General features: G+C 37.9%; 1 protein-coding gene across 1 annotated transcript in view; it reads right to left on the bottom strand.

Annotated features, from left to right (window-relative positions):
* Positions 1-14,653, bottom strand: part of DNAH3 (dynein axonemal heavy chain 3) — a 72,756-nt gene that overhangs the window by 25,316 nt on the left and 32,787 nt on the right. Inside the window, exons 24-37 of the mRNA XM_019472674.1 lie at positions 13,480-13,616; positions 12,571-12,772; positions 11,165-11,257; positions 10,748-10,857; positions 8,735-8,850; positions 8,138-8,336; positions 6,635-6,743; positions 6,242-6,355; positions 4,918-5,094; positions 4,098-4,189; positions 3,468-3,687; positions 2,496-2,630; positions 1,129-1,240; positions 345-586 (exon numbers count right to left, since the gene is read on the bottom strand). Of these exons, the coding sequence (XP_019328219.1) occupies positions 345-586; positions 1,129-1,240; positions 2,496-2,630; positions 3,468-3,687; positions 4,098-4,189; positions 4,918-5,094; positions 6,242-6,355; positions 6,635-6,743; positions 8,138-8,336; positions 8,735-8,850; positions 10,748-10,857; positions 11,165-11,257; positions 12,571-12,772; positions 13,480-13,616 (2,058 nt within the window). The remainder of the gene's footprint in view (positions 1-344; positions 587-1,128; positions 1,241-2,495; positions 2,631-3,467; positions 3,688-4,097; positions 4,190-4,917; positions 5,095-6,241; positions 6,356-6,634; positions 6,744-8,137; positions 8,337-8,734; positions 8,851-10,747; positions 10,858-11,164; positions 11,258-12,570; positions 12,773-13,479; positions 13,617-14,653) is intronic.

Here is a 14,653-nt window from a genome sequence, read left to right as displayed (position 1 = left end):
TTTTTTTTTTAGTTAATTTATTTACTAAGTAATTTAAGCAAGTTCAGTTTTCAGTTACAGAACTGAGTCTATGTATTTCAGTTTCCTAAAAGGGTCAATAAAAAAGCCTCAGTGAGCAACGTCATTTCAATAAAGTAGGAGCAAGACAAGGCTTCTAGGGAGAAGTAACAGCTTAATATAATCTACTAAACGCACTCATATAATTGGGGGAAAAACAATGCTTTTAAGCACATCAGCCTTTCCTGAGTCTCACACCTCCTTTGACTAACATGGTAACAATATTGCTACTACTAAAATAAAGTATGTATATTCAAGGACAAGGTTACTGGCAAAAATCAGGCTACCTTTTTATTATCATCCAGCACAGTGTTCATGTTCTCTATCCAAACTGCATCCACGGGGCCATCAAAAATAATCCACTTCCGATCATCTGTGGTAGAAGATGCTTGTTCCCTGAAGGCATTTGCAAGAACTCCATCTGTCCACTCATGGCTTACAGGATCAAAACTGCCATACAACTGTCCCATAGTAATTGCTTTGGGATTAATAACTTTGTATTCAACAGCAAATTCATCCATGGATTTTGCTGTGTAAAAAGACAAATAGATGAGCTTGAGAATTTGATAGGTTAGTTTCATTCAACAACTGAAGTACAGAACAAGAAGATTCCTGAGGATCCTACTTTAGCTGCCCAAGGTAAAAAAAACACAGACACTTCACAGCTAGGTAGCAGTAAATAAGAAATTCCATTACTCGTACAAGGAAAGTACAAAGTCCTATGTGCAAAAGCACATGAGAAAAAAAAAAAGCAGAGCAGAATAGATTTTATATGTTTTGGGGAGCTACTTACAATCTCCCTATAAGAGCTAGGTTTTTTTCAAGGGTACTATGCACAAATACAATGCTTAACAAAATTCATAAAAGCATAAACATTTACTATTCCAGTAAACGCAGACAAAAATACTTCCAGACAAATATACCAGACAAAAATAGTTCAGTGAATAGAAACTTTCCAGTCAAGAAAGCAGACTATAGGACAATTAACAACCTGGGCATATCTGCAAAGGAAAAACATTAGTCATAGAATTAACTTCATTTAATGAGAAGTTTGTGGCTGAACAATGTTACCTGCGCACAAATCGCCAAGGGCTCCAGCTAGCACTTTGTACGCACAGGTCTTCCCACTCAAAGGATCTCCAACAATCATGAAACCATGGCGCACCAGCATCATTTCGTATATCTGTATCAGTGACAAGAGATTGACTCTTCAACATAGCACAAAAGCAAGCATTATATGTATGAAACTAGAGGTATCTCTCCTGCACTCAGATGCACAGGACAAAATATCAGCCAAATATCTGCACTCTATTAAGGCTGACCAAAGTGTTAACCCAAATCAGAAGGCAGTCATATTATTATGGCAATTCTCACTGATACAATTTAAGAAGTCATTGCCCCCAGACATCCTCCCTTTCCCCTTGCTAAATGTCATCCCTCAGCTGTAACAGCATCAGGGTGTGAGTGCACTAAGCAGACACTGCAGATCACAGCCCAGTGTAAAAGCCTAAACTGAAATCAATGGTTACCAATGAAGCTAACACAAAGGGATTGAAACTACAGTTCTGAGGATCTGTCATGTGACTGGTCCCACAGAGGCTGACTTTGGACTGCAAGAGTGGTAACTTCTTCAGTCACCCCACAAGATCTTGCCAGAACTCAAGTCAAAGCCTTCAAACAGAACACCTTCAAATAGACCTGTAAGAAGATCCCCTAAGAAAAATTATTTTTAATCTCAGGTTGTGGCTGATATTTTCTGGTTTAGCTTAAATTCCTAACCAGTTAAGACTACCCCTATTTAAATGAAAGATAAAGTATGGTTTGTAAAGCAGCATAAGCCAAGTCTGAACATAAGCCATAAAGCCTGAACTGCTGTTGGAGGGGTCCCTCATGATCCTGCCCCAGGCCACACATTTTGCCCTTGCCATTACACTGTCACTAGGCTGCACTACTCACAAGAGAAAAGTAGTTAAGCATTCTTTAAAGGTCACTAATACTAGTAAATGGGAGACAATGGGAACACAGAGCTGGAGGTGAAGCATAAGCAAGAGTGAGAAATGTCACCTCTTTCAAGACTTCTCATGGATACTGTGAGCAGAACTGGGAACAGGGCCTGACTCCCAGTCCAGAGTTCTGTTCACTAGGCTACACCACCTCAGCTAGTAACAGATTCAGTTTAATTTTCTATCCTGAACCATAAGACCTACGATGTGGCTGCACACGTTGGCTCCCTTAACAGGCTGGCTGAATTAAAAAATCACTATGAGCAAAGCAGGCTTTTACTCCATGATTTTTACTCCGTAAAAATACGTTGTTTGTAATATTCTATTAGTTGATCATGGAAACTATTAGCTATTCATTCATGACACAGACAGTGAATGAAGAGTGTTTCTGTTCTCACGCTTTTCTTCCCCAGAAGTAAGTATGTGAAAATAAACCTGAATAATTTTTCCAATGAACCATGGAACTGGTTGAAGATCCATTTTTTTTATATTTTCAGTTAGTGCCTTGACAAACAGGTCATAGTCTGGTGTAGGAAGAACCACTCCAGGAAACAGGTCAGATATGATGCCCTGTTAAGGAAAGACAGAATAGAATACTATTTAAACACTGATTACAAAAAGGGAAAATCCCCAAAGCATAAAAATCTACAAGTAAAACAATATTCATACAGATAACAGGGGCTTAAGAGGAATTGTCCTCAGCTGGACAAAACTAAACTTCTAGGCAAACTGTAGCCATGAAAGTGTTCTGTATGCGTGAGACAGAAACAAGCGTCTGCACTTTTCATACACACACCGATATTGTAAAAGGAAGCTTAACCTTCTGCAAATTTGCCCCAAAAAGTATTACAGGAAAGGATGTGAAAGTGGTTGAAAGAATTTCAGTGATTAAATAGAAGGGTATGTGTTCTGAAATTTCAGAGCAATGACTCTGTGTGTGCTTGTACCCTAGCTTTTAGGTCTTTAATATTGATTGCTTTGTAGCTTAACATAGTCTTTATTTTCTATTAAAGCAGCATGCAAACAGAAACTTCATCGTTTTCATTCTGACTTCAAATTTCTAATTGACCGTAATTTAGTTGTCCACATCTCTTTTGCAGCACAAAGCCAGAATGCAAACTTCAAAGAATGGTTTCCATGAATGAAACAGCACAAAGTGACTTTTAGCAAGATATCTTATAAAACATTTTATAGAATAACTTAAAAGGCACCACTGAAAGTTTGTTTTTCAAAATAATACTAATGGAACCAAAGAGTGCATCCAGACCAGTGGACTGAAATAACTCTACACTAATATGGCAGCATCTAGATCAAACTGTTCTAAATTAAGATAATGACCTGTTTCTGTAGGTTCTTATAACAGACCTCATCATCACAAAACTTAAACACACTGGTCTGATAGCTTACCTGAAACAATGGCACGTCCTGTGCCAAGAATTTGGCCAAGTTAACATCCAGCAAAGCCCGAAGTAACAATATGCTTTCATTTTCAGTTGGGTACTTCAGTTTTAAGTTTCCTGCTGCTGTCAGTACAGATTTAACAGCACGCATTCCATAATCATAGTGATGCTGAGATGACAGCTGCTCAGAGCACAAACGGTAAGTGGCAACAATTTTCTGGGCAAGACTGTGGATATTAAAATATCACATGTAGAAGGAAAACATCTCACCATGCAAAGAAAATAATTTAAGTACTTATATACACAAAGTAACTGTAGTGATTATCAGATATATCAGCTGATAAGATGGCTCAAAACACCTAGGAAGCAAAACTGTAGATTATGCCACGCCAGAGAATGTGTGCGCCATTTAGGAATTCTGTTTGATATTATGATACATTTTCCAAATGATCCTGTGTAGAGGTGCATATCTGTCAACATGAGGTGGTAAATGAGAATTGATGACAAAGCAGGAGATTAAAAAGTACTTTCTGGAGAAACAGAACATGGACAGCCTTCCAGAATTATATGCCTCAAACCTTAGAGAGGAATGAGGTATATCAGACTCAACTGAGGTGGAAAATTCAGCACATCTTACCTCCGAGAGTCCAAAAATCCCATTGAATAAAGTGAGATTTCTCCAATCAAAGCATAATCTGGAACCATCATGGCAACTGTTCGGAACAGTGCCTGTAAGAAAAAATGTAAGATATAACTTAGACTATGGAATATCGTAATAACTTGCGCTTGTTTTGTAAGAATAGTACCTCTCCATAAATTCATTAACTTCTATACTCTGTATTCCATTTTCATGACTTTAGAAATCATCTGAAATCTATGAGATTGCATTAGAATTGTTACTAGAACTGTGATCTTATCAAGAGGTTCAAAGCGTCTGTGCTAAGCACTGTAGGAACAAATGTTTAGAAAGAGTCACAATCCTAAAGAACTATTAATAGAGGAAGAAGGAGGTGTCATTCATCTCACTTTCATAATAGACAAACTAGCACATGGTGTGGTTAATGTCTTGTAAAAGGTCATGCAAAAAATTGTGGCAAAGCTAGGAAAAGAACTAGGACCATATCAGTCTCTCTGCAGTGTCTCAGCAACTTGCAACGTTATAATAAATTTAAATTGGGATTTGGATAGCTAAGCCATTGTAAACCATGAGAATTTCCACTTAGAGAGAGCACAGTTAAAGCTGTGAACGGGTATTAGCATGATTAGACTGAGACCTTTCATCTGTGCATTTAGTACAATCCTAAACACTTACGAAAGCTTAGCAAAAAGCACAGCAGAATACACTTGAATGGGTTATCAGTGTACTATTTGATTGCTGCCTTCCTTTTCTTATTACAATAGACCATAAGTTGCAAATTCTGTTTAATTTCTACAAGAAATCAGGATTCTAGATTTACCTTCAGATTATCAGGCAGCTCTGCCCGTCCAGCATACCCAGGATTCATTGTGATAAACACAGCACAAGCAGGATTAAGAGATATCTCTGTCCCTTCAAAGATGAATGTTTTGAGTTTGCGAATAATAGCTTGCTGTATGCTAAGTATTTGTTGGGCAACTACAGATAGTACTTCAACCTAATACAGACAGAACAGATTGGAAAACGTAAGACACTTGGAGACAATATAAAATGTTTTTATTTATGTATTTTGATGGCTATATTTGCATTCCTCCAGGTAAAAATCACCCTGTGTCTGATAACTAAGCCTAAATATTAGCTGTCTACTGAAGTGATCCTCTGAAAGTTAGTGCCACTATTCCCTATTTGACCAATGTAGACAGATCAACAGAGGCTTCTAAAAGCCTCCAAAGGGAAATACCATCTGCCTGAATGTAGACATCTAAGTTAAATGGACAGGAACTCCCTCTGGAGGCCTCCAAAAGCACTTCCCTTTCACCTCAGACGACATAAAAGAATTTAGGCTCTTCAGAAAGACTGATTCACTCAATGTCCCAAACTGAGGGTAAATGTAAAGAATGGGTAAGGCAGTCTAGGGCCAATCTTCAGTGCTTTAAAGTATCAAGGTAACAGAACATTGGAAAATGAGAATGCTAACACCTGAATTCATTAAAAACCAAGTTACAGCAGACAAATGGAGAAATTAAGGTGTTAAGGCTACTAAAACATACAAAATAGATCTTCATGGAATTTCCGCATTTACTAGTACTTACTTAAATCTAACTCCATCAAAATAACAATAAAACTTATCCAAAGTCATTAGTTACCAATTAAAAAAAAAAAAAAAATCAGAGTAAGACCAAGGAGGGGATTAGATGTGTCTGGTTACACAGCTAGTTAACCAGGTCACTCAGTTAGTGACACTCAGCTAGTCATCACAGGAATTCCTCCACTGGGATTTGTCTGTCTTGTGCTGAACATGGATAAACACAGCCCCACAGCTGTAGCTTGATTTCTCAAGAAGAGAAGGACAGTTCTTTGCCAACAAATGAGTGTCACATACAAAAGAGGAAATTGCACAGGAACAATTTTTTCAGCTAAAATAACCCAGAACACAAGACTTCTGCAACACAGCACAGGTAGGCATGTGCTCCTACAGCAGGCAGCTGAGTACCTATTTCTGTGTCAGTGATTATTGAAACAAAAGAGGCTATACCACAAATAAAAGTAAAATATTGGCAATAATGCTCTCATATCTAAACTGAAAACTTCTTGTGTCTTAAATTAAAGCTTTATCATTTTATTTGTCTGAGTTAAAACGTTACCTCAATTCTATTGAACTCATCAAAGCAGGACCATGCACCAGACTGTGCCAGCCCCTTAAAGAACTTGCCCATTGCCTTGTAATCGAGACCATCGGAGCAATTAAAGACCACACACTACAACAAAAACACAGAGAGAACATCTCTCAGTATTAACACAAAGTCCACTATAAAATTCTTAGCATCTAAAATGGGAAGGGATTATTATTGCTAATTTTGGATCACAACACTAGGATGCCGTATAGACATAGTCCTAAATGTGTGCTTCTTACCAACTATTTCTGTGAATAAAGTATAGATACAGAACAAGCAGTACTTGCTTAAGAATGGCATTTCAAGAAATATCTACATATCCAAACGTAAACAATACAAAGAAAAAAGTTTGTATTTTGGTACCTGCTTAGCTAGTGCTTTTGCTAGATCTTTTGTTGTTTCTGTTTTGCCAGTCCCAGCAGGTCCTTCTGGAGCACCACCAAGATTTAATTTCAAGGCACCCATTAATGTCCTACATAAACAAGAACACAGGCATTAGAAATAGTAATCTTTAAAAGCAGATTGTTTCTGAAGGGATGGATAAGTATTTTCCTATACAGGTTCCCCTGGAAATTATTTACTTGTTCTCTACTGACTTTGCAGTTTGCCCTAAAAACCAGTATTGTCTCATAACCAATTCCCAATTGTGGAAGCTCACATTCACCCACCTGACCTACAAGGAATGTCAAGGCTTTTTATTACTTGCATCCACCCTGTATATCCTCAATTACACAAGCAAATGCACAGTGCCATAAGCAAAATGGCACAGTTTGCAAAAACACACATTTTCATCAAGTAGCACTCCTCATGACAAGAACTTGAAGCTGGCTTTATAAATGAAGTCAATCTTTAGAAATGGCTGAGAAAGCATAAAGGTTGTTTCATAAACCTGGGAATCACATTGCTCTCCAAGTGATTTTCATACTCAAAATGAGATCCCTGTTAACACTGGAGTGATCTGATTATTTTACAAAAGCCTCATTCAAAGGCTTTGCCACCAAAAGCAGTTCTTAAGTTGTGCTGAATAGAGTCCGCTTGCTCATCGCTTGCACTGAAACTACATCTGGCACAGCTGACTGCATAGTCTTAGTTTAGGTTGAGCTAATGCTAATGACAACAACCTCAGTTTACAGCTAATGCACCAGCCACATGGCTCTCTCAACACCACTGTGAATGCCAGAAGATTAAGCATTTGCCAGCATAGGCATTAACATAGGCACTTTACTGCAAGTGTCTTCTACACGATGGTGGGTTCACAGCTCAGAGCTGAAGTAAAATCTTTACATCCTCACTATATATTTGCCTGGAGATACTATAAAGAAAGTTCTTTAAATCTTAGATCTAAAATTACCTGCTGAGATGACCTGTGTCTCTAAGGTTCACCAGAAATGAAATACCAAATGCCCTTGAATACTTCAACCTTGGGGGATGAAGTATTTCCATTTCAACCTCTTGCAAGCAAGTGGAGGAACAGGAAGTTAACTGCATCCAAACATCTGTGAAGGGCTCTATAATTACCTCATTTATTTTACAGGCAGGCATACCCGACCTGTATGTCTTATTTCAAGAAATTAATTGACCAGTGCTACTGTAGAGTTCTTTACAGTTCCAGTACCATGAGCTGCCAGCTTTATTCAGAAACACGTTCTTGGATACAACAGAGACTATTACTCTACTGGTGTAGAAACCTATATATTGTACATATTTTACCATATTTGGGCAAAGAAGATATATAAGATTTGCCTCCAAAACGCACAAGAAAATCTTAGCTGCTGAGGTTCCTGCTATTATTAACTATTACAAATGAAAGTAAATATAGATCAATCCAAAAAATGAAAACATTATTCATAGACAACATGGCTTTACCTATAACATCGATCTGTTAGTGGGGTTATAACCAGACGTAGAGAATTGCCCAGATACTCATAACCATATTTGGCTTCTGTTGTAATCATTCGCACTATTACATCCTTCTCTTCCCAGTAGTATCTCAGCTGAGAAATCCACTGGAAGTCATGCAGATCTGTGACTTTGTCTTCAACCAGTTTTGCAACCACATCACGAGCTGCAGAGTAAGAGACAGATTATTTGAAAAATCTAAACACTTCTACTATGTTAGTTTACTTAAAATAATGTATAAGTAAACTAACATTTACTTATAGCTATGTAAGAGTAAATCAACATTTAGAGTAGTAGGCTGGCTTTCATGTTAGAAAGGAATCTGCATCTGTTTTGCATAGGGAATCAGCTTAATTTAGATTCCAGTGCCTGTTCTAAGTAGATGGGAGATAGTTGTGCAGGACTGAGCAATCTCCATTTGCCCAAAGACACTGTGCAATAACTCTGTAAAGGTTGTTTAAAGTTAGAGAAAGCATTTTAGCTGCCTCTTTCGAATATTTCACCCAACTAATGATAGCAGCACTGCCCCAGATGGAACAAGAGTACCAGAAACTGCACATTTACCATGCACATCAATGACAGTAAGAGCTCCAAGTGTCAGCCGGGCTCCACTGGACAGCTTTCCTCTCACTAACTCAACAATGTCCCCAATTTGTAGATTGCTCTTCTCCAAGAAATCCTGTCACAGGAGCAGAACACAGGCATTAACATAATGCTGTAGCTAGCAGTCCTTAAGGTCCCATGGGTGCAGTCATTGGAGACAACCCTTCCAGCAAAACATAACAATGGAAGTCCTGGCACTACACAAACATTCATATACTGGTATTTTATTTTACTATGAACACTTCAAAAAGCTTTATGGCCTGAAAATAGCGTAAGCAGAAGTCTCCTCTTTCTTCCTAATAGAAATGACAAAATCCTACAATAGGAGATGAGCCGATTCTCTCTGTTGGGTAAACTTGGATTAGATTCCTTCTGTAAATTAGTAGTAAATTGCAAATTAATAAAATTAATAGAAATCTAAGATTCTCCTAACTTTACTATAAACATTTTAAATTATTTTCTCATTTAATAATGAGAAAGTTTAATGAAATGAAAGATTAATGAAGTTTTCATTAATGACCTAGACAACAGGACAGAGTGCACCCTCAGCTAGTCTGCAGATGACACAAAACTGGGAGGAGTGGTTGATGGACCAGATAGATGGGTGTGCTGCCATTCAGAGGGACCTCAACAGACTGGAGAAATAGGCAGACAGGAACCTCGTGCAATTCAACAAAGGGGAAAGTCCTGTATCTGGGGAGGAATAACCTCGTGTGCCAGTACACCCTGGTGGCCAACCAGCTGGAAAGCAGCTCTGCAGAACAGAACCTGGATACTGGTGGACACCAAGCTGAACATAAGCCATCAATGTGCCCTTGAGGCAAAGAAGAGCAACAGCATCCTTGGCTGCATTAGGAAGAACATTACCAGCCGGTCAAGGGAGGTGATCCTTCCCCTCTAGTCAGCACTGCTGACACCACATCTGGAGTGCTGTGCCAGTTTTCAGCTCCCCCACAGAAGACAGACATAGGCATACTGGAGCAAGTCCATTAGCAACCTGGTTTAGTTGGCCCTGTTTAAACAGGGGTTGGACTACATGATGTCCAGAGGTCCCTTATATTCTGTGATTCACTGTTCTGTTATTCTTTCTCCTTTTTCTTAACCTATGGATTGTTCAGGATATTTTCTTTGAAAGCAATAAAAATTTTCAGTTCTGACCGTTCTGACTGGATATGTGGAGTAAGATCTTCAACTGGTATTAAACAACACGGGCAAGTTAAATCTAACGTATTCAGGAAGGATACAGAAACAAAGAGCTAACATTAAAATTTAGTATTTGGTGTAAAGTTTATTAAAACTTTACTATTTCCACATTTAAAAAGCAGCCCAAACACTCTGTTGACAGAATTAATCCCCAAATAAATCCTCATCCACCTAGCTCAGTTAGGATCAGACAAAAGCTCATTGAATTAATCAGAAATTATTTCCATTACTTGAGCATGTGTTTGATTAGCCTCAATGAAGTGATACTTAAAACCGTTGTGATGACAGAGGCACTACAAACACATAAGGAAAGTCTCTTGTATGAAATAACAAACTTGGCTCCTGCACCTTTATCACCAGGAGAATCTAGCAATAACCAGAAAAATAACTGCGCCATTCTGTAAGGAGAGATTTCTGCCTGGACATTTTCCTGGGGCTTCACATGTAAAGACAGGAGTTAGAAATAAAAATACATAGTGCTTAACAACAGTCTATCACATCTTGTTTGGTACTTTTATTTACACCAGTACCACTTGTAAAAAAAAGTAATTCAATTCCCCTCAGTGGGACTTCTCCTGATACACATCAAAGTAAATGAGAACAAGCCCCTGCTAAGACACAAGAAAAAAGGGAATAGACAGAAAATAAAGCACACTGCATGAGTAAACTGTAATATGTTGTTGACTGAGGATCTTCTTTGCTAGAAGGAGCTTTTTATTACTAAGCACTAAACTCTGATTAATTAATAGAAAGGTAGAAGAAAATCTTTCTAATAAAGTTCCTTTCCTTATAGCCTCAGACACTTCTTCTGTCCAGTAAATGGATGAAACGCAAATAACCACCTGTCCAGGCCACTGAAGTACCCACGTTTTTCGAGGAACCTTAAACAAAAAGATTCATTCCAGACAAAGAAAGGCATATAAACACATTAGATTATGGCACTAATGACAATTACTTTCCCCAAATTTCTTTTGTCTCATGCTGTAAATAAATTAGAATCAGCATGGAAAGCTTTGATACTTTTTCTTCAAGAAATTCAGAGTTAAAACTTCAAACTGGTACTACTGAACAAGGAGAGCTGGATTCCACTTAGCTTCAAACATGTTTCCTTGGTTAAGAATTTGAGCAACCTGTTGATGTACAGTTGCTTGTGAAATCTATTTTATACTATAATTCAGGAACAATTACCTTGATATATCCTCTTATGCCATCTTGAAGAACTTGTCTTACACTGGCCAGCATCATTTCCTCTACTTGCAAAAGCCATTTTTCTACCATGCCCTTCAAACAAGAAAAACAGTTAAGAGTCAATACACATTTCCTGATTATATTCCTCTTAAAAGGCAAATTCTTTGAAATGTGTTAGGCTTAAATATGCTTTCTTCTGATCTAGATGTGGTATATAGGAGAAAAAAAGGTCGAAATTTCCTGAATTCTGACAGCCACTACTGCAGTTTAACACTGTCAGAAGGCAGGTAAATCAAGCTAACTCTAAAGACAATCCAGCTGAAGAAACAGCTGGATATGTTTCAGATAAGTATAAACAAAAAATGCAGATCACAGCTTCCATGGTCAGGATATGTTTTGTTCCTGGAGGATTAAGGGAAAAAGGGTATCTGTAACTCACAACATGCCTCACCTTTCATCTCTTTTTGGTTACCATACAGCAATTCAGCTCCATACCTTCACATTCAGAATAGCAGAAAAAGCTGGAATTGAGATACTTTTCAAAACTTACAAACTTGAAGACCACAACAGTGGAATGGTGCTGACCTAATTTTAATTTAAACAATCTTGTAATTATCTTATATTCACAGTGTACCATTATACCTTAACGTTCAATTTTTATTGTGAAATCACTACTAGTTTTAGCAACAGCCAAAACAGCGTGAGTTACTCCTTGCTTATACCAATGGGAGGCATTAGTAGAGTGGGAGTAGAGTAACAGAGATCCTGCAGTTTAAGATCGATTATGCCTTTCCTTTGTCTTCCTGCCATTCTCTACACCGGCCCTGCTCCTCTCCTGCTTTCTACAGCCACTGAATAATGCAGGTCTAATAAGCCTAATAAAACAGTATTCAAACAGTACTCTTGCCCTGGTAGGACCTTGTGTGCAAAGAAGGCAGACTGTTTCTTTACTTGCCTAGGTGCTACTATTTCTACTCAGCCCCCTTTCGAACTAATGCTCTGACTCTCCACTGCCAGTCATTCCATCTTTTCCCTCATCCCTCTCTGTTTCAGCCATGCTGTGCAATGTTATATACAAATGTATATAGAGAGCTTAGGTTTTATATATATGTGTGTGTGTGTGTGTGTGTATATCTATGTATTATCTATCTATCTACATCTTAAAAGTAGTAGGTGCATAAAACTGCACAAAAGTGCCTAGAGGAATTTACCCAGAGTTGTATGTCTTACTCCTTTTTGTAGGAAATCCTTTTTGTTCTAGAGTACCAGTCTGCACTCTCACTTCCTAAACACCTTTCATGATCTGATCCCAAATGTTTTAAACCTCATTCCCCAAAAAACATACGCTTTCGGCAAAGTATTAATTTAATATCGTATAGTAAAAAAAAAAAAAAAAAAAAAATTACTTTTGCATTTGCGGGATAGATTTTATCTATGAAAGGAACAATTTCTTTCTCTGAACTGATCATGCCTATGATCTCCAGATCTTCTGTGAACTCCAGTTTAGCAATTCCTTCAAAACACTTCTTTAAATGTGGTTGTACTCGAAGGGGATCCTTTGTTTCGGACAGTATTTCAAGCAGCTCATCATTAGACAGGAAAAAGAACCTGTTAGAAAAATACAATTAATGAACGTGCACTTTCCCAACATGAAAACAGTCATTAATAATCTACTATATGCAAGACAAATTGAATTGGGTTTATTGTTGCTTAGGACACTAGTGTAACAGAGAGGAAATTATTGTCTCAAATCCCTTTTCTTAAGCAATTTTTAACATTATAAAACTCATCACATCTGTTTTTTTCAGAATTTCAATATGACCATCCTTTTACACAGAGGAAGAAAGAAGGGTTCTCAAACTCACGCAGGGAAGACTAGATATATCTTTACAGCCAATAAAGAACTTGTAAAAACATATATGATTATGAGGAACAGGATTCTGTAACTCCTATGTATCACACACCTCTGCACAACTGAAGAGGGTAGGGCAGAGACATAATTGCAAATCAGCCATGGGAAGGTAGCAAGTTCCTTCAAAAATGCCCTGTAAGTGATAATGTGTTTCTAACCATAAGTTTACACTGTGCTAGACGGATTTTGCCTCCCCACCTCTGCCTGTCCCTGGCATTGCAAATTTAACTGGAACTGAAGAAAATGAATGATGCCTAGAGAAAACAACAAGTTTTCACTTTTTGTTGCATGGGACTGTCCCACATGTGTTTATAAAATGAGACTTTTCAGTTCAGCAGAAATGGTTTGAAAAAGCTTACATACGGCTTTTTGTCTCTAACTTAGGCCTGTTTAATTAATTTACCTTGGGAAAAATAATCTTTTCTTCTCCAAGTAAGTATTCAATCCTTTCTGAATGTCTTCTAAGAGAGTATTTGCTTCCTGAAGTCTGTCTAACATCATGGGTTGTTCAGTTGCTACAAGTACGTTTGTGTCTTTCACCTTTATAAAAACAAATACACGGCAAAAACTGCTAAAAGTTGCAATATGTTTGTACATTAAAATTGTTATCATCAATCACATATATTGCAGGAGACTAAAAAGCTAGATATTCTTCTCTGTAGTGTGCCTTCATGTTATTAAATATGTATGTATTATTTGATCATTCTGCTTTTTCAGACTGTCAGTTTTACCAGTTTGAACTTTACAGACAATAATGCAACAAGGAAATATCCACAGGAATTAAAATCTTTGGCACTTGCTCCTGTGTCTGGGCTTGCTACATTTTTTTCCATTCACAAATAAATTCTGTCAAACAGAGCCACAGTACATAACAATTATTCTCTGTTCTTGCCATCTAGGTTGCGGTTTTTCTTTCTGATAACATTCCTCCTAACTTGAAAAGATACACCTCTTTCAGAACAAGCTTCATCATTCACAGTCTGAGCTGTTAGACAGGTCTCAACTTCTATTTTGTTACACTGATTATTTCAACATCTTTATCACACAATCACACACTCCCAAGGTTTTTGACAAACATCTCAGCTCACACTCACACTACCACTAAGTATCTGGCTTCTTACCCATTTTCTTCGTTATAGGGAAGTGAACGGGACACCCAATTGCACTTACTAACCCCATTATCTTATCCTGACATGCTACCATCTCAGTATGTATTCACCAAAGTTTTGAATAATGGGATGGGGCAGAGAATCGGAAGAGTAAAAGTGAGAAAACTCTTAGGTTGAGGTAAGAACAGTTTAATAATTGAAATAAAATGATAATAATAATAATATGATAATAATAATAATAATAATAATAAAGAAGGAGGAGGAAGGAGGAGGAGGAGGAAGGAGGAAGGAGAATATACAAAGCAAGTGATGCACAATGCAACTGCTCACCACCCACCAACCAATGCCCAGCCAGTCCCCGAGCAGCGGCCCCCCCGGCCAGATTTTCCCCTAGTTTATGCACTGAGCATGACGTCCCATGGTATGGAATAGCCCTTTGGCCAGTTGGGGTCAGCTGTCCTGGCTGTG

The sequence above is a fragment of the Aptenodytes forsteri genome, unplaced genomic scaffold, assembly GCF_000699145.1.
Source record: "Aptenodytes forsteri isolate BGI_AS27 unplaced genomic scaffold, ASM69914v1 Scaffold84, whole genome shotgun sequence".
NCBI lineage: Eukaryota > Metazoa > Chordata > Aves > Sphenisciformes > Spheniscidae > Aptenodytes > Aptenodytes forsteri.
This window is presented reverse-complemented; position numbering and strand designations above follow the sequence as displayed.